This window comes from Lampetra planeri, chromosome 6 (genome assembly GCF_965212315.1).
Source record: "Lampetra planeri chromosome 6, kcLamPlan1.2.h2, whole genome shotgun sequence".
Lineage (NCBI taxonomy): Eukaryota > Metazoa > Chordata > Hyperoartia > Petromyzontiformes > Petromyzontidae > Lampetra > Lampetra planeri.
This window is the reverse complement of record NC_136112.1, coordinates 13,475,442-13,502,037: the sequence shown is the minus strand read 5'-3', so window position 1 is coordinate 13,502,037 and position 26,596 is coordinate 13,475,442. Positions and strand designations below refer to the sequence as shown.

Sequence of the window (26,596 nt, the reverse complement as noted above, 5' to 3'; positions counted from 1 at the left end):
ATTTTAGTTTTCTTCTGGTTATGCTCCGATGACTTACACGTATGTCGTAGTTTTAGCGTTAGGGGAGAGCGTAAGACGTCGGTTTAGGTTTAGCATCAGAGTCATCTGCGCGACGGTTGGGAAAGAAGCGATCGTCTCTTGTGGGCATGGGGCAGGGTTGTTGTTGTTGTTCGGGTTTCGGGTTGGGGTTACGTTGAGGGTTCAATGTAGGTTTACCGTCTTTACCGTCGGCTTTATATTTTAAAGTCACGACAGTGAAAGAGGGGGGAGTAGTGGGGGGGGGTCGAGGTGGTGTGGGGGGGGTCATCATTGCTCACCGGTAGGGGGCAGGGCTCCTGCGCGGAGTGGTAGTGGAAGTGGCGGCGAGCGCTCTCCGTGCAGTGCGTGGGCGTCACGTGGTCGGTGCAGTGCGACTCCGCCTTGGCCGCGCTCTTGCACACGTACTTGCACGCGCCGAACAGGCAGTGGAAGTGACGTGCGCGTGCGTACTTGCACTCGGGACTCAGGCATGGGTCGCTGCGGGATGACGCAAGGGGGAGACGGAAGGTGGAGACAGACGCAGAGATTCACCCACTACCCCACCCACACTGAAGACAAAGATCCCCCGTAGAGTCTTAACGGACTTTTCGGTACGACAAACTAGAGGGGTGGGTGGTCACCACCCTCCATATCCGGCCGCTTTTGTCTCCCCTCTCCCCAATGGCAATGTTTACCGCACCATTTGAGGCTGAGTCTACCTAAGGGAGGTCCAATACCGGTTCAGATAATCGTCACTGGTGTTGACCGTGAGCGGTCAACACAATATGTATTGTTTCTAAAAATAAATATATCCCGCAGATATGGTTTCCTTAGGTCCCATGAGCCTAAGTGTAACATCATCTGAAGCTATGAACACAATTTGGGATGAATCGTAAATAAAATCTCACGTGCGTGACTTTACGCATGCAATGTGAGTTTAGGAAAATCCACACCAAACGGTCAGCGCCACCATAAACGATACAAAAGCCAAGTCACGCCGCCTCTATTCCCCAACGAGCAATGGGGGCAGCGCTGACCACTATTCGCATCGCTGAACCACTGGTGTCAAATTCCACATTCTCATGGCAGGGGTCAGTCTCTTCACAGGACAACCACCTCTCACAGTGACGCTGGATTAGTGTTTTTGATGCAGCCATTGCGAGGGTCCTCAGAGAGAGTCCCAGACCCTGGCTTGAACCCCAATTCTCCGAGGTAAATGGCTCAAGTGTTTTTTTATACGGCCGCAAACCCACAATCCAGTTTGGTGTCCCTGGCAAAGCCATGATAAAAATGCAGTGCAATCTACCCTCTCGTAATGGTCTCAATAAACACAAATACTTACTTCTCATCGAACTGCAGGAAGCCTGGCTTAATCTGTGGCTTCGATTCTTGAAGCCGGGCCGTGTGAGACTGCTGCTGATGCTGCTGCTGATGCTGCTGATGCGCTGACTGCTGCGAATCCATGTGCGTGCGCAGCAAATGCTGGTACTGCTGCTGTACTTGCACAACCGCCTGCTGCTCCTGCAGATTCATCTGCTGCCCATTCAGCTGCTGACCCGTCACCACCTGCTGCGGTTGCAAGTGGTTGTTCATCGCAAACGGCTTCAGCAACTGCTGCTGAAGCACGGGTCGTTGTTGCTGCTGTTGTTGTTGCGGCTGTTGCTGCTGCTGTTGCTGCACACCTATCAGGTCCGGCTGTAATTGAGTGGGGAGTGGTTGCCTGTGCAGTGCAGAACCCATATGCTGCTGCTGTTGCTGTGGCTGCAGGGCAGCTTGGTGCAGCGGTTGATGGAGAGACAGCTGCTGTTCCTGCTGCTGCTGCTGTTGCTGCTGTTGCTGCTGTGTCCAGGCGAGCAGGGAGGGAAGCAGGGAGCCAGTCACCACGGCGACAGGCCCACAGCCATCGACGCGGCCGTGGAAACTGGAGGAGATGGTGATCGCAAGCATCAGCAACAAACGAGGAAACAGCTCGGACATTTGCAGAGGCAACAGTGTGGGTCCCGGCACCGCCTGTCACAAAGCCTTCGCACACTTACACCCAGAATACCAAGGTCTGATGAATACGGTTGGCTACGTAGGGTGTGAAAGAAGTTCAAGATATATACATAGGTCTGCCCCACAATAAAATTCCATGTGTGTATGTCTATGTGGGAGCGGTAGCGTAGCGGTTAGCGCGCTGCGATACGAACCCAGCGACCCGAGTTCGATTCCTGCTCCAAGCCAACATCAGTTACGATTATCTGAACCTGACCTGGGCCTCCCCTGGGTCGACTCAGCCTCAAATGAGTACCTGTTGTGGTGTGTAAACATCACCACTGAGGAGACAAAGTCGGCCAGGTGTGGTGCTGGCCACCCACCCCCTTGTGTGCCATGCGGCCTTCATTCCTGCCCGCTAACAGCACTTACCCCAGTCTATTACGGCTATAAGGGGGATCTTTGTATTTGTGTGTATGTGCGTGCGTGTGTGTGCACCTTGCGTGTTTGTTGGCACCGTCCATGGTACGGAAGATAGCACCGCAGCCGTCGACACGACAGTGCACGTGGTCCGAGTGCGAGAAATCGCACGACGGCTCCCGGCACGCGCCGTCCGTAAACCTGCACCAACACGCAAAGACAAAGATTCTCCATGTAGCCTACACAGACTGTTGGGGCAAGGGCGGTTAGCGAGCACTTATGAAGGTCGGTACGGCGCACTTCTGAGGGGGTGGTGTGGCCGAAAAGCACGCCTGGCTGCCTTCGTCTCCCCAGTGCTGATGTTTACACACCACACCAAGTACTCACATCAGGTTGAAGTTGCGCCTCAGTGTAGGTTCAGAAATAACTCGCCATGGCTGGGAATATGATCCCAGGTTGCTACGATCATTGCACGACTGATATGTACATACACACGTAAGCTCGTTCGTAAAAAAAATCTTTAAAAATATACACAATAAAACAATCAAAGAAAAAAACAGTACTTTACCGTTGTAGGTATTTTTCCCATAATGCCGTTGGGTTTTCACGTTTGATGGCAGCCCTCAGGGATTGGTTGATGAAAGTTGCGCCTGATTGGCCGCTCGTCTGCAGGTTCAGCGAATCAGAGAGCCCCATTCCAGTCTGCAAGAGAAAGAGAGCGTTGCGTTGCTATGACATAATTTTTGACTGTACGACATGACGCCAATTGTGAATTCTGTTCCCCGTAACTTTTTAACGTATTGGATTTGTTTTTTGGTGTCCTCCTTGTAAGAATAAACATCACGAAAACGGTCTTCAACTGCTGTTCACTTGGCAAAGGTCTGCCGTAAAGTTCTAACCATCGTAACTTTACAATCTATAACAGCTATCTTCTTCTTGCGTATGTCACAAAGTGCTTGCCACAAATTTCGATTTAAAGCTTTCATGACTGCAGGGATTCATCTTCTTGGTTCTTTCGGTAAAGTCACGTAGAATGGAAATAATAAAATAATAAAAATAAAACATCATAAAAAAAATTCACGACGTTTCGGCCACAACGCAAGTAGCCGTCCTCAGGTGGAGAACAGGTCTGTCGAGGTGACAGAGTCCGGATCAGATCATCTGTCTCCTCGACAGACCTGTTCTCCACCTGAGGATGGCTACTTGTGTTGTGGCCGAAACGTCGTGAGAATAATTTTATTGTTTTATTTTTATTATTTTATTATTTCCATTCTACGTGACTTTACCAAAAGAACCAAGAAGATGCTTGCCACAAATGAACCACAATACCTTGCTGATCTCGTTAAGGAGCATAAACCATCATTCCAAGCCCGGTCATCCTAGCAGCGGCTTTGGCTAGCCATCGAAGACGTTCACTGCATCCAACGCTTTCAGATATGCTTCTGCGGCCGTCTGGAACACTCTTCCTTCCGATATTAGGAAGCCATTGGAGCTATGCACTTTTAAGTCGAGATTGAAAACTCATTTCTTTATAACTGCTTTTCGTCTTTAGTTTGTTGTCCTTCCCCTGCAGCTGCGATTAGCACGGTTGGCTATGCACGGTGCGAAAGAAGTTCAACATACGTACGAACATGTCTCTGTTAATAGCCACATCAAGATCTACATCCAAGTTTGTGAAAGCCACGCGATGGCCTCATGCGAGGCTGAATGAATTGCTGCGGCTGTTGCTGCTGCTACCTCCATTGAATTTGCAAAGTTGCCAGTGGTTCACAGTGCACTCTATGATTTGGCCAGGGTCTCACCGCAGTCACAACCCGACCTTCCTTCAATTTGACACGACTCAAGGAGGTGACCGGACCTGGCATCGTGCGGAGTTGATTTAATCACGCGCTCCATTGCGTTCGGAGGAAGGGCGGCACCCGGATTTCTCGGTGCTAGGATCCGATATCGAACTTTTGCTTGGGACGCCGCTGTTAATGCTTACACGGTAATAAAGACATAATTATTAATGAATTACTACTACTGACAATACGAAAACAATTTAAAAACCAGGGCACAAATTTCAAGTCTTTATTCGATCGTGTACTCGGAGAGGCGGAGGAGCACAGGGGGTCAGGGTTCGTCCGTGACCCCTGTGCCACCATGCCCTGAGCGACAGCGGCGTCCTTCAGCAGACTCCTGCAGCTAGGAGGGAGTGCGTGGCACTTCGTGTGTGGAGCGGGAGACAATGTTCCAGTTGACGGGAGAGGCCACGGAGAATTGCCACTCAGCCAGGTTCGGACAGTCCGGGATTTGGGGACGATCAACAGGTCTTTCTCCGTGGTATGTATGTTGCTGAACATCTTTCGCACCATACGTAGCCAACTGTGCTAATCAGAGATGGTCAGACAACAACCTCGGCATAATTTGAGTTACGATGCTGAAAGACGAGCACGTTTAATGGGCAATAACACTTGTTGCGTTATATCGTAATTTGTCAGAAAATGTTAAGTTTTAAAGAATTAAATTTGTAAAAAAAAATATCATGCAACAACAAAAAAGCACTTGTTGCGTTATATCGTAATTTGTCAGAAAATGTTAAGTTTTAAAGAATTAAATTTGTAAAAAAAAATGATATCATGCAACAACAAAAAAGCGGCTGAGGAAATCGTAGTGGATCGTATGTCTGTGATTAAACCTGGCAAGCCTGGGGGAGAAGAGAGGCAGAGATTGGGCAGTATGGAAAGCAGGTGGCATGTTGGACCCCGTGACCTCTCCTCCACATGGCCTGTGAATCGACTGCTGTTGCCGAGTACATTTTTATCAGGCACTCACCCTGAGCAGAAAAGACGACAGGGATCCAGCCAAGGGTCCTTCCATCAATGGCCTGCAATAGAGATGTATTGCTCATAAGCTGTCACCACAGTTATTACAATTGTGAGGTGACAGGTTTAAATACATATCATGAACATAAAAGTCAAGGTACAATGAAACATTACATTTTATGTAGAAAAGTTATATTACTCTATGTGTGTTTGAAGTTTCTATGAAGCAGATATAAAGCCTTACCCTTAAATACATATCATAAACATAAAAGTCAAGGTACAATGAAACATTACATTTTACGTAGAAAAGTTATAGTACTCTATGTGTGTTTGTAGTTTCTATGAAGCAGACACAAGGCCTTACCCATGATGCTTTGGGCTTGGGTCGGGGTTTACATTATCGCAGGGTTCTTGTTTGATTTGAACTCTGGCCGAGCCTTCCCATTGGCTGAGTCCTGGTCATTTGATGGCAGTGGGAAGAGAGCGAGGGAGCACATGAGTAGTGCCATGGGGTGTGTGCATTTCATGTTTTTGTATGTGTGTGTGAGTCGGTGTTTTTGTATGTGCATGTAAGTATGGGTTCATATTTGTTTATTTCTCTTTTTACGCAAGATTATGTGTGTCCAGGGTTAGGGTGGGAAGCCATCCTATCGCGGTTAGCTCGCTGCGCTACGAACCCAGCGACCCAAATTCTGATTCCTGCTTATGACCAAACCAGTGACAAATATCTGAACCACTGCAGAGACAAAGGCGGCCAGGTATGGTGCTGGCCACCCACCCCATTGTGTGCTGTACTGGCCATTACCAGGTAACGCTCACCGAGCTGGAGAGCTCTTTTGCAGAAGCAACCTGGCTACAAATGATAGCTCTACCAAGTGGCTTATCATGTCGAAAGTTATAGCAGCCAAAAAAATGTAAGTGCACGTTTCTAAATATGGAGGGAAAAACCGGAGGACCCGGATAAAAATACACGCGACCACGGGGAGAACATGCAAACTCCAAATATACAGCCATCAGGGTAGGGATCGAACCTACAACCTCCTGTATACCAGGCGAGGTAGTTAACATCTCGCCACCGTGGCGCTAAAAGCACTTGCCCCAAAAGTCTGTTAAGGCTATATGGGGGATCTTTGCCTTTGTAAGAGAACCGGTATAGTAAAAATACAGGTTGTGCTTTTACACGTCACAACAAACATGGAATGTAAAGTGCAAATCATCCCTTGCTCATAGGATCTAAATTAAAACGCTGTCAGCGTACGGAATGTTTCCTTGCAAATAGGAATAAAACATCCCCGACTTACCTTCAGTGTCAATACAACTCAAGCACAATCCCCACACTATGGAAGAAAACTAATCTGGTAACAGTGGGGGGGGGGGCTATGTTCTTGAAATGGAACGTGATTTTCCACAGCAGATTAACTTAAGAACCTTCGCAAATTAATGCGCTTCTAATTTTGTCCCAAAGGAATCAATAGCACGGGAGAGGAGTGCATGCTACAAAAATACCGGTTCAAAGCAAAATGCCATCATCGTCGTCATCGTCATTATCACCGGGTGGAGGGGGGGGGGCGGTAGGAGAAGGAAAAGTGATCGAGGCCTCTAGGCTCACCGTCTCCCACGCCATCCTCGTGCTCCTTCTTCACAGACCCCATCGCGGCCGCCGGCGGGGGAGGCCTCAGAGCCCTGGCCGCCAGGCGCGCCATCTCCGGCGAAATCCTGAGGCACGGGGAGCCGGCCCTCGCGCCGCCGCCCTGCGGCCCACGCGACGCCGGGCCCGACGACAACTCCGTCAACTCGTCACCATCCCCTCCGGCGCTGTCGCCGCTGTCGCCCACCTCTTCCCCTTCCTCGTCGTCTTCGTCGTCATCATCACCGTCTTCTCCTCCTCTTCCTTTGTCCTCTGCTTCCTTCTCTCTGTTGCGTGGCCCAGGTACGTGTTGCTTCGCGGGCAGCTCACCGTTGTCGGTGTAGCCGCCGCTGTCATCGTCGCCATCATCGTAGTTGGTGACGTCCGCCTGGTCTCCCAACCGGCGGCGCTTCCTCCGCTCGCCGAGCTCTTGCTGCTGCTGCCGCCGCCGCTCTCTTCGCATTCCATGCTTCCTCTTCCCCGTCTTCTCTCCATCACCTCCAGCCACCATCTCCCCCTCGTCCTCATCTTCCTCGTCCTTTACGATGATGGCCGCATGATCACCGCTGCCCTCCACCTCCGAATCCTTGCACTTTGCTTGATCTAGACTGTCGTCAACGTCCACGTCATTTTCATCATCCTCATCATCATCCTCATCATCATCTGCATCCTTGTCATCATCGTCATCATCATCGTCATCATCATCGTCATCATCGTCGTCGTCATTGTCTTCCTCCTCCCCCTCCTCTTCTTCGTTGTCATTGTCGTCTGCCGCTTCTGCGTTGCTGCCTCTGCCAAAGGTGGTGGTGGTAGTGGTAGCGGCCGTGTGGCCGGCAGAGCCTAGGGGTTTTGAGGCAGCACCGTCGTCTCCACGAGCGTCTCCAAAGCGCGTGCCGAAGTGAGCGCCGCCAACACCGGCGGCCGCTGCGGCTGCTGCCAGCTGCAGAAGCTGCACGGGAATCTGGCGCAAGGGAACGTCGATCGGGATCGGACCGAGACCCAGGCCAAGGCCTAAACCCAGGCTGATCGCCGGCATGATGCCGTGGATCTGGGAACCGGACGAAGCCTTCGACTCGGGCCTTGGGGGCACACCCGGCGCAGACAGCAGCACGCCAGCCTGCTGCACGTCCGACTGCTGCTGCTGCATTCTGAAATGCTGCTGCTGCATTCTGAAATGCTGCTGCGTCAAAAGCATGATCGACGACGGGTGGAACGCCGTCGACGACGACACCGAAGCGACAGAGGACGGTAAAGACGAACAGGCTGACGAAACGGAATTGCTGCCCCCCGCTCCGACAAGTGCCACCACGGGGCCGAAGCAGGCGCTCGCCGACGCCCGGCAGCCATCCTCTGACGTGCCCGCGTGCCCGTCGAGTGGGCAGCAGCTGCCGGCTGGCGCTCCGCACCCGTCGATGGCGCACACAGGCAGGGTGACAGGTGCCACTTGCGCGGGGCCGGCCGCAGCCTCCGTGTCGGACGTGGGCGTCGACTGCTCCGCGGCCGCGCTCATGGCCGCCGTCAAATCGGCCGCGGTCGCCGTCGTCATGGTCGTGGTCGCGGTCGTCGTTGTCGTCGCTGCCCCCACTGCTGCGGTGGAAAGTAGAAACGGGGAGCCGGTCGAATAATTTGTCGCCTGCAGCAAGGTCTCGGAGAGGCCGGGCTGCTTGCCGAAGTTTGACGCAGCCGTCGCGGCCGGGAAGAGGGTGGCGCTGAAATTCGCCGGCGCCTCGAAGCGGAACTGGGCCGTGCCGGAGAACCCGGGCGGAGTGAATGCCGTGAATGTGCTGCTGCCGGCCAGCGCCAGTTCAGCCTGAAGCGGTTTCCTATCCAGGGGCGAAGGCACCAGGTTGAGAGTGGAGATGCAGCCGGTCCCAGTCGGGGCTCCGGGGCGGTCGCAGCTGCGCACGGAGCTGCGTCGCTCATGCTTGCGCTTGTGCGACGTCATCTGGCTCGTGGAGGTGAAGGTGAAGGCGCAGCCCGAGCGGATGCAGTGGAAGTGGTTGGTGGCGCGCGCGTATGCACAGCCCGCGAAGCCGCACGACTCGTACTTGTAGAACTTTTTGAAGCCGTCGCGGGCATAGGCATCGTCGCGCACGTGGTACGACTTGTGCTTCTCCACGTCGCACTTGTTCTTGAAGGTGAAGTAGCAGCCGCTGCGCCTGTGCCGCGGGCAAGATGGAGACGGGAAGGAGGGATGTAGGGGGCAAATGAGAGGGAATATTAACCCCATTAACTGTGCTGCGCCGGCATCACACAACTCCCGAATCAGTTAAAGCCAAACAGGGCAGGCAGAGGGGGGGCTGACGACGGCATCACTGCGTTGTCTGCACGCATCTCGATTCATCCGTCGAGCATGACTGTAAGCGGCACGGCTCGGCTCTCCCAGTGAGAAAAATGGCCCGATGTTTCCTGAACTGCCGCCGATGGGGGCCGTACAACCCAACCGAGATGCGCCAAGCCAGCCGGGCGCCAGGCTTGGCACGGCTCGGTTCGGGTGTACGGCTTAAAAAGAGGCATGGGACAGAATAGAAGGTACGAAGTAGAACAAGAAGGGAAACAGGTGGACGAACAAAAAGGTGAGATGGGTAGGAAGACGGGTAAGAGACGGGAGAGAGTAATGGCAGAGAGAAGAGAGAGATGACGTGTCTTCGTGGTGGATGTAGCGACGGTGATGACGTTGGCCGGTGTCACAGTTGTCACCTGGACAGGGCGCTATATAAATATGAAATAAAATAGAATACACGTTGGGGTGAGCAATGCGGAGGTGGGACTGCAAGGCATCATGGGGGGAGGAGACGAACTCTCACGAGGCTGCGTGTGTACGGACGGCAGCCCAATCACAGCTGCTGCTGCTCGTGAGGCTACTGGCTGTCGTCAGAGTCAGTAACCCTCTAAATTATATATTTGTTTTATTATTATTATGCTTGTTTACCCAGGAAAGTCTCACCGAATCTCAGGGCTTATTTTCACGAGGGTCCTGTCAGGTTTTTGCAGTAGGGGGCGACGTTGCTACGTGTGACAATAAATCGAGGCATTTGTGGGTAATGTATTCAGCATTGTGGCATGTTTGGACAATCCACGTAGCATTGTGTGTGGTTTGTTAGCCATGGGAGGAAATTAGAGAACCTGGAGGATAACAAGGGGAGAACATACAAACGCCACACACAAAGGGCGTTGGGAATCAAACCCAGGCCCTTCTTGCTGTGAGGCCCAAGTGTAACTGCTGTTCTGCCCTGGAGCCCAACAAATGCCCGTAACTATTCTGCTGCTCGTCACGGTGCTGCTGGTCACACAGCTGCTCAGCCGCTGCTCCTTGTGGCTGTGAAGCTGATGCTGCTGATAGCGGCTATCGTACTGCTGCTGCTGCTGTTGCTGCTGCTGTTACTATTGCTGTTACTGACACTACTGCGACAACTACAAACACTACTGCTGTTGCTACTGCTACTATTGCTGTTACTGACACTACTAATGTTGCTGCTACTCCTACAAACACTACTGCTGTTACTGCTGCTACTACTGCTGTTGTTGCTGCTCCTATTACTCCAAATACTACTACAACTGCTGTTGCTGCTGCTACGAACTCAATTACTACTGCTGCTGCTGCTCCTATTACTCCAAATACTACTGCTGTTGCTGCTGCTGCGACTGTTTTTGCTGCTGCTACGACTACAATTACTGATGCTGCTGTTGCTGCCGCTCAAGGTGTAGGTGAGAGCGCGTCGCGTGCCGGCAATGGAAGTGCGTCGTCTTGTGCCCGTGGAAGGTGCAGGTGGGCGTGCCGCAATCCTCGGTGGCGCGGTAGCGCTGGAAGCCGTCGCTGATGAGCTGCGCGTTCTTCTTATGGAAGTTTTCATGCGTCATCACGTCCGACGTGCTCGTGTACACCTTGGTGCAGCCAACCTACATCGACGGCAACGGCAACAGCGACGACGAGGATGACCCTTAAGCAGGTGCGCACGTGTGTGCTTGTGTGTGTGTGTGTGCGGGCGTTCGCCACTTCGCGTGGCCTTAAAGTGCACTTAGCCTGGCACAAGCACCGTGGTGACGTCACCGCCACTTAAGTGGTGTGTGTGCCGTGGTTAGCACACCGCTGTGCTACGAACCCAGCGAGCCGAGTTCGATTTCCTCTCACGGACAATAATAGTGGAGAATACCCTGAACTGTTGTTCGACCTCCGCTAGGTCGACTCAGCCTGAAATGAATACCCTGTGTAATGTGTTAAAACATCAGCACTGGGCAGAGGAAGGCAGTTGAGCGTGGTGCTAGATAGCCGCCCATCCCCTCGTGCGCCGTACGGGGGATATTTGTCTTTTGTGTGTGGCGTGGTAGTGCAGTGGTTCGCGCACCACTGCGCTATGAACCCGGCGACCCGAGTTCAATAATCTGAGTCAACCCAGGAGAGGCTCTGGACCAGGTTCAGATATTTGTCACTGACGTTGGTCGTGTGTGGGAATTTAACTTGGGTCGCCTGGTTTGTAGCACTTTGCGCGAACCACTGCACCACCACTCCCCAAGCATATTTACACACACACTTGCATCGTAACATAGATGTAAATCATCTTGAATGCACATCCAGTGAAGAAAGTGTGTGTGTGTGTGTGTGCACATACCCAGATGGTGGGGAATGGTTGTGCAGCGGTTAGCGCTACGAAGCCGACGAGCCGAATTCGTTTCCCACTCAAGGCCAATAATGGTGGCGAATATCCCAAACTGTTGTTAGCACTGTGGAGGTGAAGGGTGCCGGGCGGTGGTGCCAATCACACCACCCCTCGGTCCACCAATCCAGTCTTCATAGGTGCCAACAGCACTTGCCTCAACATTTTTTTGGCAAAACGAGGCATCTTCGGGTGTGTGTGTGAGCATGCACATGAGAGGAGCGGTGGTGTAGTGGTTAGGCCATCGCTGTGCTACAAACCCAGAGACCCGAGTTCGATTTCCGCTCGGAGACCAACATCGGAGAGGAATATCCGGAGCTGGTGCTGGGCCTCCTCCTAGATCGACTCAGCCTTAAATGAGTAGCCGGCGCAGGAGACAAAGGTGGCCGTGCCTGGTGTTGGATACACCACCCACCTCGTGTGCCGTGCAAGCCTTCATAGGTGCTCGCTAACTTTCCCCAGCAGCCTTTAAATGCTATACAGGGGATCTTTGTGTGTGATGAGGTAATTGTATGCAGGTGTGTACATAGGCTTAGAGAGTAGATGGGTCACCACCAAAGATGAACACCCGAGGAGGGACGCATGCAAGGCTGATGAGTCAGATGCCTCCTATGACCTCCTGTCCCAGATGTTGAATAAAGTGGCCTCTTGGGATAGAGTCATCTTATTCAGGGTCTTTACTGCCCAAGTGGGTTATGATGCTAGCACTTGGGCAAGAGTTATTGCATGACCCGGGCCAGATAGGTTCAACAATAACGGTAAGAGGCGACTAGATTTCTGTGCTGCCGATGAGTGTATAATTATGAAGATAATATTGTGTATTTGCCGGCGTTTCCACACGGCGACTTGGGTGCATGCCAGGTTCACGCAAGAACATCAGTTTGGCTATTTAGTGGCTGAGCAGCAATTATAGGGCCCATATCCTTGACACCAGGATCTCATTTGTCCAGTGCTAATGATAGTGCATACGTGTGCGTGAGCATCTCTGGCAGGTGAGGCTGTGTTGGCTGGGTCATGTGGCCCGCACGCTCAGCCACTGCATGCACGAGAAGTTTCTGTTTGGCCGGAAAGAGAGAAGGCTAAACGGACCCCAGTAGCCGATGCGATGCATGAACATCTGCATCGAGGAGATGGAGGCGGTGTTGGTATGGCGCTGGCCACACCAACCCATCACAGGTGCGCCGTGCCGACCTTCATAGGTGCTACTCGCTAACAGTATGTGCCCCAACGGCCTGTTAGAGGCCATGTGGGGGCAGGGGGGGGGATGTGGAGGATCTTTGTCTGGTGTCTGTGTACCTGCATGCAGTGGTAATGGGTGCTGCGCCCGTTGAGGTGGCAGCTGCTGTAGTGCGCAGAGCAGTCGTCGAGCGGGCTGAAGCGCATGAAGCCGTGCTGCAGGCTATTGTCGCGCTTCTTGTGCATGTTGTAGTGACGGATCACGTCCTGCTTGCTCGTGAAGCGCTGGCACACGCACACACACACACGCACGAGCGCGCACGCGCACGCACGCGCAGACATGTCCAAGCACACAGCCAGCACACACGCATACACACGCGCACGCATGACCAACCACACAACCGTGCACTCGCGCATGCAAAGACGTGTCCAAACGCACACGCGCAAACGTACACGCGTGCGTACGTTCACATGGACAGACATGACCAACGACCCACCCAGAAAAACAATGAAAGATCCACTATCTAGCCTTACAGACTTTTTGGGTAAGTGCTGCTAGCGAGCACCTACGAAGGCCGGCACGGGACACGAGGGGGTGGGTGGCCAGCACCACACCTGGCCACCTTGATCTCCTGAGTGGCGATGTTTTACACACTGCACCAGATGCTTCATTTGAGGCTCAGTCAGCCTAAGGGAGGCCCAGGACAAGGTTTAGATACTCTTCACTGGTGTTGGCCATGGGTGGGAATCGAACTCACATCTCCGGGTTTTTGAGTGCAAAAACAACATAAATAAAAGCTGCCATTCGCCACTAAGTGGTGGTGATTTCACCAGGGCGCCTGTGCCAGGCCAGGTGCACTTCCAGGCCACGTGAAGTGTCCAAGGATCGCTGGCAGGAGGTCACGGGACAGACCCAGGTGCCATGGATTGACTGACTTTGATGACTGGCAAATGCATCACCTGTGCCCCCTGCTGTGCCAACTCGCTGCATTTTCGTAGCGCACCACATGCACACACTCGTGCACAAGCAAATGCACATGCACTCATACACACAGATGCACAAGCACGCACAGAAACACATACATCCAACCACACATCCATCCACAACCACGAATGTATTTGCACACACATTTACATGCACGCACGCACGCAGGCACAGTTGCAGAGTACAACTCTTGGTCTATGCGCTGGTCATGCTCCTTGTACTAGTAAGTGTGATCGTGAGTGTTGGTGAGTGTGAGCGAGTGTGATAGTGAGCGTTGGTAAATGTGACTGTTGGCATGCTGGTGAGTGACTGTGGTAATGAGTGTTGCTAAGTGAGTGTGATAGTGAGAGTTGGTGAGTGTGTGAGTGTCGGTGAGTGAGTGTGGTAGTGAGAGTTGGTGAGTGTGTGAGTGTCGGTGAGTGAGTGTGATAGTGAGAGTTGGTGAATGTGAGTGTGTGTGTGTGTCGGTGAGTGAGTGTGATAGCTAGTGTTGCGTGATAACGAGTGTGTGAGCGCGAGTGCGAGTGAGGAGCAGTACTTGGTAGTTGCACTCGGGGTCGATGCAGTGATAATGCTCCTTGTACTGGTAGGCGCAATGGGCATGGCCGCACTGCTGAGTGCTCCCGAACCTGGGGGGGGGGGGGCACGGGATGGACAGGGTGACACAGAGTTAAAGACAGAGTGAGACACCGAGGGACCGAGAGACACAGTGAAACGCAGAGAGGCATAGAGAGAGAGAGTGCTAGGCACAGAAACACATAGTGCCACAACAATTACTTTGGCAAAGACGGGACATGGACAGGAATGGAGTGAGTAAAAGTGACGGATCATACAAGAGAACCGCCATGGAGGAGAGGGAGCAAAGGGAGAGCGGTGAGAGAGAGATGTGGAGAGATATATAAATCCTTTATATGCGTGGCATCGGTTTTATTTTATTATTCATTTCTGTTTTTCTTGATTAAAAGTTTCATTTTTATCACATTGGTATTTGAAATTAAATGAAATTTATTTTTTCCTAAAAAGTGGAAAATTTTGGAAAAAAATTTTCACGAAAATTAATTGTCACGCACAACGAGTCTGTGTGCAAAATGTCAGCTCGATTGGATCACGGGAAGTGGGTTAAAAAACGACTTAAAGATTTGCACGGTCGTAAGCGCACAAGCAAGCAAGCAAGTGAACTTAATATAAAGGATTTAAAAAGAGATGAAATGACAGGGAGGGATGGGACAGAGGGTTTGGTGGGGAATGGTGGAGAGGGAGGCCAGACAAGGAGGATGGTTGGTCAGGTGGAATACAATATAAGAGAGAGAAGAAAAAAAACTATTAAAATAAATGGGAGAATTTTTTTTTTAAAATGAACGATACGGTGAAATTCGAGACGATGGCAACATTTTTTGTGGTGAAATAAACGCGCGAACGGACACATGACACCGGCAAGGTCAGACGGGAACATGTGCATGTCAATAGCACACGCGTGTGCAGAAGCACACGCACACGCGTACACACCCACCAGTGCACACACAAGCACACACCACATGCACACACACTCGCATACACCCACACATATCCATACACCCATGCACCCCCGCGCATACATACACCCACGCACACAGGCGCATGTACACAGGCACACACGCATATATATGCATATACAACAACAGCAGCCATTCACAAATAAGTGGCGGTGATTTGCCAAAATAGGTGCACTTTGAGGCCACAAAGTGTACGCGTGCATGCACACACACGTGCATGCACACACACGTGCATGCACACACACGTGCATGCACACACACGTGCATGCACACACACGTGCATGCACACACACGTGCATGCACACACACGTGCATGCACACACACGTGCATGCACACACACGTGCATGCACACACACGTGCATGCACACACACGTGCACACAGGTGCACACAAATACGTACAAAGAAAAAATCCCCCGCATAGCCTTAACAAACTGTGGGGGAAAGTGCTGCTAGCAAGCACCTATGAAGGCCAGCACGGCACACGAGGGGGTGGGTGGTCAGCACCACGCCCGGCCGCCCTTGTCTCCCCAGTGCTGATTTTTACACACTGAACCAGGTACTCATTTGAGGCTGAGTCGACCTAGGGGAAGCCCAGGACCGGTTCAGATAATCGTCACTGGTGTTGGCCGTGAGTGGGAATCCCCATAAATACATACATACACACATGCACACACATGTGTAGTGAGTCCAAGTCGCAGACGTTGTCTTGGGAGCAACACGTTTTATTAAAATCTTAGCACAACATACTCCAGGCTATTAACACAACATACTCTCGGGTGGTGACCACCCAACTAACCACGCTACGGCGGAACTAGACACGGTTCCGCTATCCCGGTCCGGACCACAAGCTGGGTCCCGGACCGCGTGGTTGGAGGCTTATTCAAGCTTGACGTGGATCTCCTGCCTCTCCAACAGTAAGAACCCCGAGCCCCTCAGGGCCCCCCTTATATCTGGCTGGGCTGGCTCCGCCTCTCGCCCCGCCCACCTTGATCTCTCGCCCTTTCCCGAAGGTTCTCGAGAGTTCTTCTTGGGCCATGTGACCACCCATTGGCCCCCTCCACCGGTGGCCCCCCTCCAGTATCATCCGGTCACGTGTCCCCAGGTCAGCCAGAGTATCATGCCCCCAACGTAACCCTAGCTGGCTGACACTCTCTCGCTATCTCAACGGGAGCCCGCACCACACGCTGTGCGTGGTGCCACCGCACTTAACCAGCGCTCACCCAAGCCCCCACTAGGGCTGGTACTACACCCCGTGTCCTGGGGTGGACACACAACAGTAGACATCCCGCCGTGGCCTCGCAGGCCCGGCACCACACAGTGACATTCTCACTCACTACACGTGCACACAGATGCCCACACAGGCACAAATATACACACACATATGAACGCACACATACTCGCATGATACAAGGAACTCTTGTAAGGCAGAGTCAACCAAGCGGAGGCCAACGAGCGGTACTCATCACTTGCCACTGATGTTAGCCGTGGCCGAAAATCACACCCACGTCATGGTGAGTGCCCTGACCACTGCGCCACCGCTCCCCATATGAACCAACACACACAAGTACATGTATGTGTGCAGGCAAGCAGGGGATACGAGTACATGCGCGTGTGGTGTGTGAATACGTGTGAAAAAGTGAGCGTGCGTCCGTGTGGTGCATTTGCCAGTCATCTCCTTCATTCAACCCATGGCACCCAGGTCTGTCCCGTGAACTCCTGTCAGCGAACCTTCCTCACTTCCCGGGGCCTCAAAGTGCACCTAGCCTGCCACAAATGCTGTTGTGACGTCACCGCCACTTCATGGCGACTATTGTCGTGTGTCTGTCGATGTATGGGAAGTGATGGTGTGGCGGTTAGCACACCCGGCGACCCAAGTTCGATTTCTGAAAACAATAGCGAATATTTGAACTTGACCTAGGCCTCCCCTTTGTTGGCGCAGCCTGAAATGAGCACCTGGTGCAGTGTATACACATCAGCACTGGGGAGACAAAGGTGGCCAAGCGTGGTGCCGGCGAAAACCACCCCTTCATGTGCTCTGTCGGCCTTCAATGGTGCTCGCTAACAGCACTTGCCCCCAACAGCCTGTTAAGGCTATATAGGGGATATTTGTCTTTGTGTGTCAGTGAAAAGTAACTGTGTGTGTGTGTACGTGTGCCTGGTTGTTTTTGCAGACAAGGCTGTTTGTGTTTAATTGCTCAAATTAAATATTCATGGCTAAAATGGAAAAAATTACTCCTCCATAAAGCATGTGCGGGTGTGGGCGTGCGTGCGTGTATGTATGTGCGGGTGCATGTGTGCGTGTACTTGGTGTGTGCGTGTGTGCTTGTCCATGTGTGTTCTTGCGTTGTGTGCGCGTCTGTGGGTGCGTTTGTGCTCTCACTTGGTAATATATTTCTGGTAGATGTTTGATTCATCTCCGTTTGGAACTTTCTCCACTGGTAGGCCGTTCCTGACAAAACGACAATGCGCACGCACACACACAAACACACAGACAGAGACAGACGTGTTGTGAGCCGGCAAGGAGGAACATTTGTAAGACAGCCCGATCGACAAACAGGTGGAGAGATGGGACAGCGAAAAGAGACAAGCGGAGAGAAAAATTTACAAAAAGTGAAAGTAGCAGAGAAGGAAAGAGAAAGGGACGAGACAGAATGATGGGACAGATGAAGTGGAATAGACAGAAACCAATGGATAGACCGACAGAGGGACAGGAGTAAAAACAGACAGAGTAGGGACGTCGGTGAGAGGTGGAGAGAGAGGAGGAGATGTTGGGATAATTGAAAGGAGAGATGCTCGATCGGACGAGAGTCGATGAACAACGGTTTCAATGGGGCGCAAAGAGAGCGAGAGGATGGCAGAAGCGGAGGAGGATGAGAAGATATACATTTCAGTAGAGGGCACAAGGAGATAAGAGAGAGAGCGCGGGGAGATAGCAGGAGATAGAGCGAGGGAGGGAAAGTGAGAGAGGTCATATTTTGTCTCGGGTCAAGGCAGGCCAGTGCAATCGATTCAATCACACGTCAGACTAAATCAATCGCACACACGGCACACACAGTTTTAGTCAATAACATAATTTTTTCTCTCCAATTTAAATTTTAATTAATTTATAAAATGGAATTACCTTAGGGACATTCAAAATGTATGCTTTTTTTTTTTAAAGGGACCACGTTTCTGCTTTATTTTTGTGCGCGCGCAGGAGCTCGAACCCGTGCATCGCGGGCCCGGTTCGGCAGTAAAGCATGTGACCCAAAGCTCAGCCAATGGGCCGCTCTCCAATTACCCTATGTAAATGGCAGATTTTTTTCTTGTGAATTGTAAATCAAGTCTTTGTGGCAGTTCCTGTTGGCAAATAAATGTTGACAAATGCCTTCTCGTTGGAAGCCAAACGACTGTTGAACAAGATGCAAAAATTGTGTGAACAAATAAAAAAAATCACACGGCCATTGCGCACACGCGCAAGCGAATAAACACCGTTTTAGCATCTCTTTTCCAACTTTACGGGGTTTTCGAGCCCGCACCGGTATTCTCTTCTGATGGGTCTTTCTCTGTCATTTATAGATTTGGCCGGTGCGACTGTCGGTGGTTTATAGCCCTTTCGGATGAATTGGGTGACCTCGCAACTTGGAAACCACGTAACGGTTTGGATGAGAATGCGTAGAGTTCAACGTCCAACGAAACAGCGAAGCTATTTTGTGCTCAACAACAACAAAGCAATTGGGAGTCAGCAGATAAACTTTTGCTTCTTCATTAAGAAATTGCTTCCCAATTAAAGCCAAATTTCCCCTGATAACATTCACAATCTTACCACCCAAGCAAATATGCCAACGTTGACTCAATGTTAGCCCCAACGTTCCAAGTAAATGGGACACCAGGTACACATTTTCGGCTGAGTTGACCTATGGGGTGGTCCAGGCCAGTATTCGAAACCAACAGCCGTAGACGATGCACACAACCAAAAATTGAAACCCGGATGCTGCCGAGGTCACCGATTCCACCACAATTCTCGATACACAGAAAGAAAGGTCACCCCCCGTAGCCATTACCATTGGTGTCAGTGCTATCAGCGAGCCACCTATTAAGTCTGGCACGGCACACGAGGGGGCGGTGTGGCCGGGACAACCTTTGCATTCTCGGTGATGAGGCTTACACACCGCACCGGGAACTCATTTAAGGCTGAGTAGACATAGGGGAGGCCCAGTTCCGGTTCAGATATCTGTCACCAAAAATAGCTGTGAACCAGGGTCGTCAGTTTCATTGTGCAGCACACTTATCACTACACGACTGCTTCCCCGTACACACAAAGACAAAGATCCGCCATATAGCCTTCACAGACTGTAGGAGCGAGCGCTGTGAGGAGCACTTATGAAGCCCGACACGGCACTCCAGGGGGTGGGTGGCCAGCAACACGCCCGGCCGTCTTTGTCTCCCGAGTGATGATGTTTACACACCGTATCAGATACTCATTTGAGGCTGAGTCGACGTAGTGGAGGCCCAGGACCAGTTCAGATAATCGCCACTAGTGTTAACCATGAGCTGCAATCAAACTCTGGTCTCCGGGTTCGTAGCACAGCGCACTAACCGCTAACACTACCGCACCTCACACACACACAGACAGACACGGATGCGAGTACACACAGACAAGCGCGAATACACACTCACTTGACGGAAGACACCGTGCCGCTCGTGATGGACTCTGCTCGCAGGAATGCAGCCGCCACAGCCGCAGCTTCGAGTCCTCCCCTCTGCCCGCTCGCAAAGTGGCCACCACCACCACCGACGACGCCGCCGCCACCACCACCACCCGTCAGCAGCAGATGCTGCTGCTCTCCCTTCACCACAACCTCGCTCTTCACCCCAAAGTCGCTCGGGAAAAAGCTTAGCATCCTGCCATGCGACAGAGCAATGCAGGTCTTGCCGCTGGCTCCGGGGCTGTGCAGGGGAGGTGCCGCCTGTCCCTGTCCCTGCCGCTGCTGCTGGTGCTGGTGCGGGTGGTGATTCTGCAATATGGCGGCCGAGTTGGCGTTGGCGAGCGCGCGGATCTGCGAGATCTTGTCGGCCCCCTTCACGTCGTACTTGGAGGGCCGTCCCACGCGGCCCGTCTTGAAGGCGATGGCGCCCCCGGCCATGAGTGGCGTCGAGCCCCCCCGTGAGCCGGGTCCCCCCGAGCCCTCCTCTCCTGGCCGAAACAGGTGCAGGTACTTGACGTTCTCCAAGTCGTACTTGGAGACTCGCCGGTTGGTTTGGGTGCCGCTGGTGCCGCCGTTGCTCCCAGCGGTAACGTGATTGCAGGTGGCCGCCGCGGCGTTGCTCGAGCTGCCACCGCCGGCGCCGTCGTGGCTCACCCGCGGTAACTTCAGGAGCTGCGGCGCGTGGGACTTGGCGACGCCGAACCCGTCGGAGATCTTGGTGGTGGCGGCGCCGGCGGGGCCTGCGGATGGCGACGTGGCGACGCCCGGCGCCGGCTCGTGCTCCTGCGGGGGGGCAATGCTCTCGCCGGCGCGCAGCTTTCGGATGAAGAAGTCGTACTTGGAGGCGCGGGCGTGGGGAAGCGCGTGCTGCCCGGCCCTCGCGGCGGAGTCGGACAACTCGGCTGTGTCGCAGGCTGGCTGCGCCTCCTCGTACGCCTTGCCGAAGTCCGGCGCTGGCTCCTGCGGCGGGCCGTTGGCGCAGGCCGCGCGAGCGTGGGCGGGGTTGCCGTTGCCATGTGGGTGCTGCTGCTGCGATGGCTGTAGGTGGTGGTGGGGGTGCTGGGGGTGCTGGTGGTGCTGGTGGTGCTGGTGGTTCGCTGCCACAGCCGTGGTTGTGGTCATCACCAGCGAGGGGGAGGAGGGGGTGGAAGAGGAGGACATGATGACGGAGGCCGCTCGCTCCAGCTCGCATCGCGTCCTCGGATCGAGGAGGCCCAGGGCACCCAGGAGGTCACTCACTCCTGAAATCACAGGCACCATCACCGCCATCACCACCTCAATCACTACTATCATCACCACAATCATCAACACTGGCATCACCATTACCACTACCACCACCATCACCATCACCACTAGCATCACCACCACTATCTTCATTATCGCCACTACCACCATCATCATTACCACCACCAACATCATCACCAACATTACCACCACCATCACTGATGCCATTTTTGAGTCTTATTTTTAGGATATTTTTTACAGTGGCTTCGTGGCTTGTGTCCACATTTAAATACTAACCAAGTGCATCATCAGTCTTAAGTTCGTATGACACGTTTGTTAATTTATTTCACATTCACAGGTAAATATACAGCGTATTTGTGAACTGATAAAACTCTCTGTCACACAAGCTTTAGGTTTTGGCACATCCTTTGCTTAGGCCAAAGACCTCAAGTCTACCACTTGTGGAAGTGAGACAATAACATTTGAGTGTTATTTCCGCTCTCAGAAGCTTTTCACATTCATCGTGCAGTGCTGCAAAGACGCAGATCCCCTATACAGCCATTAACAGACTATTAGGGCAAGTGCTGTTAGCGCGCACCTATGAAAGACGGCATGGAACACGAGAGGGTTGGTGGTCTAGAACCACGCCTGGCCGCCTTTGTCTCCCCAATGTTGATGCATTACACACTACACCAGGTACTTATTTTAAGGCTGAGTCAACCTAGAAGAGAGCCAGCACCAGTCCAGATATTCGTCACTGGTACTGGCCGTGAGTGGGAATCGAACTCAGGTAGCCGGGTTCGTAGCGCAGCGCGCTAACAGCTACACCACCGCTCCCCCACCTGTAGTACAACACTCACGCACGCACGCTCGTGCGTACTCGTAGACGGCACGCCATTCAAATGTTCCCGTTCGTGCAAGCGTACACACGCGTGCGTGATCCCATGCACTGGCGCGTGCGTATGCAACGTGTATGCGTGCTCCAACAGAAAAAAATCGAGCCGGCGCCCGTGCGCACGCACACGCGCGCGCACACTGCGCACGCACACACTTTTTGGCACACACAATTAATTCCGTGAGATTATATTATGTCGTAAATTCAGAGCCATTCCGTAGAGACCAAAAATAATAACAATAAAACTCTCCCTCCTTCGCTCTCCACGACCATCTCTCGCTCTCTCTCTCTCTCTTAGGCTCTCACTCCACTCAATGTCTCTCTCTTTCGGTCTGTGACTCTCCCTCGTTCTTCATTTCTATCTCTCTCTCTCTCTCTCCCTGCCTCCTTCATCTACCCTCTCCCGTTTTTAACGCTCCCTATGTCTTTCCCTTTCACTCTCTTTCATCCGGAGCATTAGTTACCCCATGTCCTTCCCTTGTCCACATCGTTTCTGTCCCTTCCTGGACCGCATCGCCGTATTTGGCCCTTAACATCGCCACAGATTTTTTTTTCCTCTTTCTTTCAGCGCTCACTTTTCACCATTTAATCTTCCCGTGTCCAATTAATCACCCCGCTTTAATCTGTCCATCGCATCCCCCACTCCCATATTTTCTCTGCCCTCCAGCATTTTCCTCCCAACTCTCCCCGAATCCTCTTCATTTCTCTTTCTCACCGTACGTAGTTTTTAAAGGCGACATAATTCGGCGGCGTCCAGCTCCGCAAGTGGAATGCGATGGTGTCGAATGTTAACTGCCTCGCCTGGTATACAGTAGGTCGTGGGTTCGATCCAAACCCTGATGCCTGTATATTTCGATTTTGCATGTTCTCTCTCCCCGTGGTCACGTGGATTTTTCTTCGGGTCCTCAGGTCTTTTCCCTCCATGTATCGAATCAACAACACGCATTTAGAGTATTTGGCTGCTATAAATTCCCACACGATAAGCCACTTCGTCGAGCTATCTTCTCTGATAGCCAGGTCACTTCTGAGAAAGAGCTGGACAGCGAAGTGGGCCTTCCATGGTAAATTAAAAAGAGTTCAGCGTTTTTTTTAGTTTTGTTGCACAGGCAATATTTGCGCACGGTGCTTCACTCCTCGCATGGCAATGGGCGTCCGCGTCCCACGCGTCCCCTTTATCGTTTTCTAACATCGCGGTCGAATTCAATGTCACAAATGTAAATCGCCGATCGAAAATGACGAAAAGCCAAAAGTGCAGGCATCTGCCGTAGTCATGTAAATGTCTTTTTCCCCAAATGTAATTGTTTTACAATTTCCAGCCAATGCTACGATATTGTGGATGAAGAGTTTGTGTCTTCGCACATTTAGCACTTTTGGCGTTCTCTGGTTTAACACTGGTGGTGAGACAAGGCCATAAAAAAGAAGGCTGCTATCTCTGGTGTAGGCCAATCAGCTTCAAAGACAATGCAAATATTATCAGAGCATGTTCGTTTGCAAGTTTTGCCACAAGCATGTGTGGTTAATGCAGACTTGATGCCTTGCAATAGGCGTCTATTTGGTGTTTGAACATCTTAACACCTCCTGTTTGATTGCCAGAAAGGGTAAAGGGTATTCTTTTTTTCCATCATTTTGACACTATGTTTCTGTTTCAAGATCGCGAGCCAACATTGAAATGCTTTTAAGGGATGCTAACCGCGGCAGTCCTGTGAAGAGAGATAGACTCCCCCACACAGGAATGTGGAATTTCCACCACCGGCTGAGGGTCACCAATATAAACGATCGCTGTGCCACACCTCAGTAAGCATAGAGACAGACTTCTTACACTCTGCAGCTATTACGACTACGGTCAATAGAAACGTCTCTCCACACTCAAACGAGCAATGGAGCAACATCCATCTCCACTGGTGGGTAATTCCACACTCCTATGGCAGGGACCAGTCCCTCCATAAGTGAACCGTTGCCTCGTAGCAATTGTGGCCCCTGCCAAACGAATGTGGTATATTCACAACTTACTCAACAGGAGTGATGAGTCCTCTGGCCAAATAACCGTGAATGAGCCAGAACTTGTCAGATCTTGGAAGGTAAACAGAGGCTGGAGCCTGATTCGTACTTGGATGGGAGAATGACTCGGAGCACCGGGTGTTTCAGGCTTCGCCCACAAAGTGGCCAATGAATAAAAGGACAGCAATGGATTCTTGAATCTATGTGTGCAGAGTTTTGAGCGCTACTTCTCTTGGTATGCATGGGGCTTCTGCCCACATGCCACTGACTCACTAAAGGGGGTGATGTGGCCGGGTAGTGGTGCGTTCGCCGATCATTGCAGAGGTTTGTGGTTTTAAACAAATGGCCGCCCTGGTTAATACTGGTGTGACTCTCCAATTTGTCAAATGAACCTCATGGCGGGACCCCGGAATCCCTTAAGCCCCCAGCTCTCGCATAAACTGCGTTGCGACATCATTTTATGTCTGTTGAAGGTGAATGATATGGCAATCTATTCCTCTCGACGAGCTCTACACGATGCGCTAATCAAAGTTTAAAAGTTTTGTTTCTTCTGCACATTCGTCCTCGCTGCGCTTGGACGACATGACAACAAAATAAATAAATTATTTACGATATTGGCTGACGTTTATTCGGGACCCGGGGTCCCACCATAAGGTTCAAATGTAAAATAAAATACTCGAAAATTACTTAATTGGGTAGAAACCACAGAGCATCATCGGCCTGCACAGGCAGACTATATTTATCTGTGAACATAGCAGCTTCATGATAGCCTTGAGATCGCCGCGAATATACCAACCAAACTGAATTATTAGCATTATCAATGGCAATGGACAAACTTTTCAATGAGCAGCACCCTCCTGCCATTTAGAGCATCTGTGCAAAAGAGCTTCATAGCTCCTCCAGTCTAAATACAGATTCTGATGAAAGATTCTGATTCTAATTACTACTCCCGAGTCTGTCCCACACTCGTTTGAGCGGGGGAGACATTTGGGACTTGACGCTGTGGAACAAGCGCGATCACAACTCTCTCACCGGCTGGGGCCTGCACTTCCAGGAGAGGCCTTTCCTCGGCCGCCCTCGGGGAGTGGGAAGCGTCGTCGCCGTCCGCGTCATCGGCGTCGTCTTCATCGGCGACGCCAGTGCGTGGGCCCTGCTGCCCGCCCCCCGAGTCGCCCAGGCCCAGCTCCCCGTTGGCCCAGCGCTCGATGAGCTCCCGGCGCCGCTCGGCACACTGACGGCGGCAACGGGGCAAAGGGGGTGTGAGTGGCGAGTGGCGAACCGCGCGATGATCGTTTGTTTTGTTTCACCAGGGACGAGACCTCGAGTGGCGAGGATGGAGGTCTCACTCGCAAGGGTGGCGGCCTGGGGTCACCACCACGATCGGAAAAGCCATGGTTAACGATGCGAATAGAAACCCGGGCAAAGCAATAGCGTTGCAGGAAGAAAAACATATTAATAAACGGTGCAGGAACATAATCGATATTAAATCAACTACATTACAAGTTCGAAAAGTTAGTTCGGACAAATTACTTTTGAAAACATTCTTAAAAATACTTTTAAAAACCTGATGAACATCATCATCAGCCGTGCACTGTAAGACACGTAACTGCGTTGCTACGAGGCGGTGCTATGCCCGCAGCTGAGGCCGGGTCACACGGAGACTTCTGAGTTTGCTTTACGATGGTTGCTGAGCTAAATCGCAGCACTGTGGTAATCTTGCCGTACCACTGTGGTAACCGTGATAATTTGGCAATCAAAGCCATTGCATTACAGTGTGTATTTTGACCAGTTATTTTCCGCAATTAAAAGCTTTCTTCTTTTTAACTTTGATTTAGCTTTACAATTCGTATATCATCACATTTTAAAGTTAGAGCTCATATAACCAGGGTGAATAACAATGTTTCGCATCAGGTATGGGTGGTGGGAAATCACTCTCGGGAAATAATTTAACATACAAAGAGTGGCCCCCTCAAAACTATAATAAAGCCCCGAGTCCCCCTTAAAACTTAACGTGGCACTGAGTACAGTAAGCGGGTGGCACGGGTTCATATACTGGGGTGGCACCAGAAAGAACGCTGGGTAATGGCGGCAGTGACAGCTCTGGCAGTGGTGGTACGACGCTGGCGAACCAAGCTTTAGAGGTCAGGGTGGTGGATTACACAGATCGAGGTAACTGCTTGCTTTCAAACTCTGTCTTGCAGGGATACCGTAAAGTGGGCATTGGTGTAACCATCAACTGGATCAGAACATCAACAGGCCTGATGCGCACATCTCCCTCATATGAGTGGAAAATTAAACACTCAAACCACAGCAGTGCAATTGTGGCCAAGCAACCCAAACTATGGACCACATAGTGAATCACTATAGTCTGTATGTTGAACCTCTTTCGCACCGTACATAGCCAACCGTGTTAATCGGAGGTGTGCAGGGGAAGGACAACAAATTGAAGGCAAAAAGCAGTTCTAAAGAAATGAGTTTGCAATTTAGATATAAAAGTGCATAACTCCAGTGGCTTCCTAATATCAGAAGGAAGAGCATTCCAGACGGCCGCAGAAGCGCATCTGGAAGTGCGCGATGAAGTGATTGTCTTTGTTCAAT

General features: G+C 51.8%; 1 protein-coding gene across 3 annotated transcripts in view; it reads right to left on the bottom strand.

Moving 5' to 3' along the window:
* The window catches only part of CASZ1 (castor zinc finger 1), a 134,008-nt gene that overhangs the window by 17,836 nt on the left and 89,576 nt on the right, over nucleotides 1–26,596 (bottom strand). For 2 of the 3 annotated variants that reach the window (XM_078595594.1, XM_078595596.1), the window contains exons 6-18: nucleotides 25,031–25,229; nucleotides 19,853–21,122; nucleotides 17,574–17,642; nucleotides 14,198–14,288; nucleotides 12,795–12,959; nucleotides 10,571–10,743; nucleotides 6,826–9,002; nucleotides 5,581–5,671; nucleotides 5,227–5,278; nucleotides 2,981–3,114; nucleotides 2,491–2,613; nucleotides 1,361–1,939; nucleotides 318–516 (exon numbers count right to left, since the gene is read on the bottom strand). In XM_078595594.1, coding sequence (XP_078451720.1) covers nucleotides 318–516; nucleotides 1,361–1,939; nucleotides 2,491–2,613; nucleotides 2,981–3,114; nucleotides 5,227–5,278; nucleotides 5,581–5,671; nucleotides 6,826–9,002; nucleotides 10,571–10,743; nucleotides 12,795–12,959; nucleotides 14,198–14,288; nucleotides 17,574–17,642; nucleotides 19,853–21,122; nucleotides 25,031–25,229 — 5,322 coding nt within the window. The remainder of the gene's footprint in view (nucleotides 1–317; nucleotides 517–1,360; nucleotides 1,940–2,490; nucleotides 2,614–2,980; nucleotides 3,115–5,226; nucleotides 5,279–5,580; nucleotides 5,672–6,825; nucleotides 9,003–10,570; nucleotides 10,744–12,794; nucleotides 12,960–14,197; nucleotides 14,289–17,573; nucleotides 17,643–19,852; nucleotides 21,123–25,030; nucleotides 25,230–26,596) is intronic. The other variant, XM_078595595.1, reaches the window with a different exon arrangement.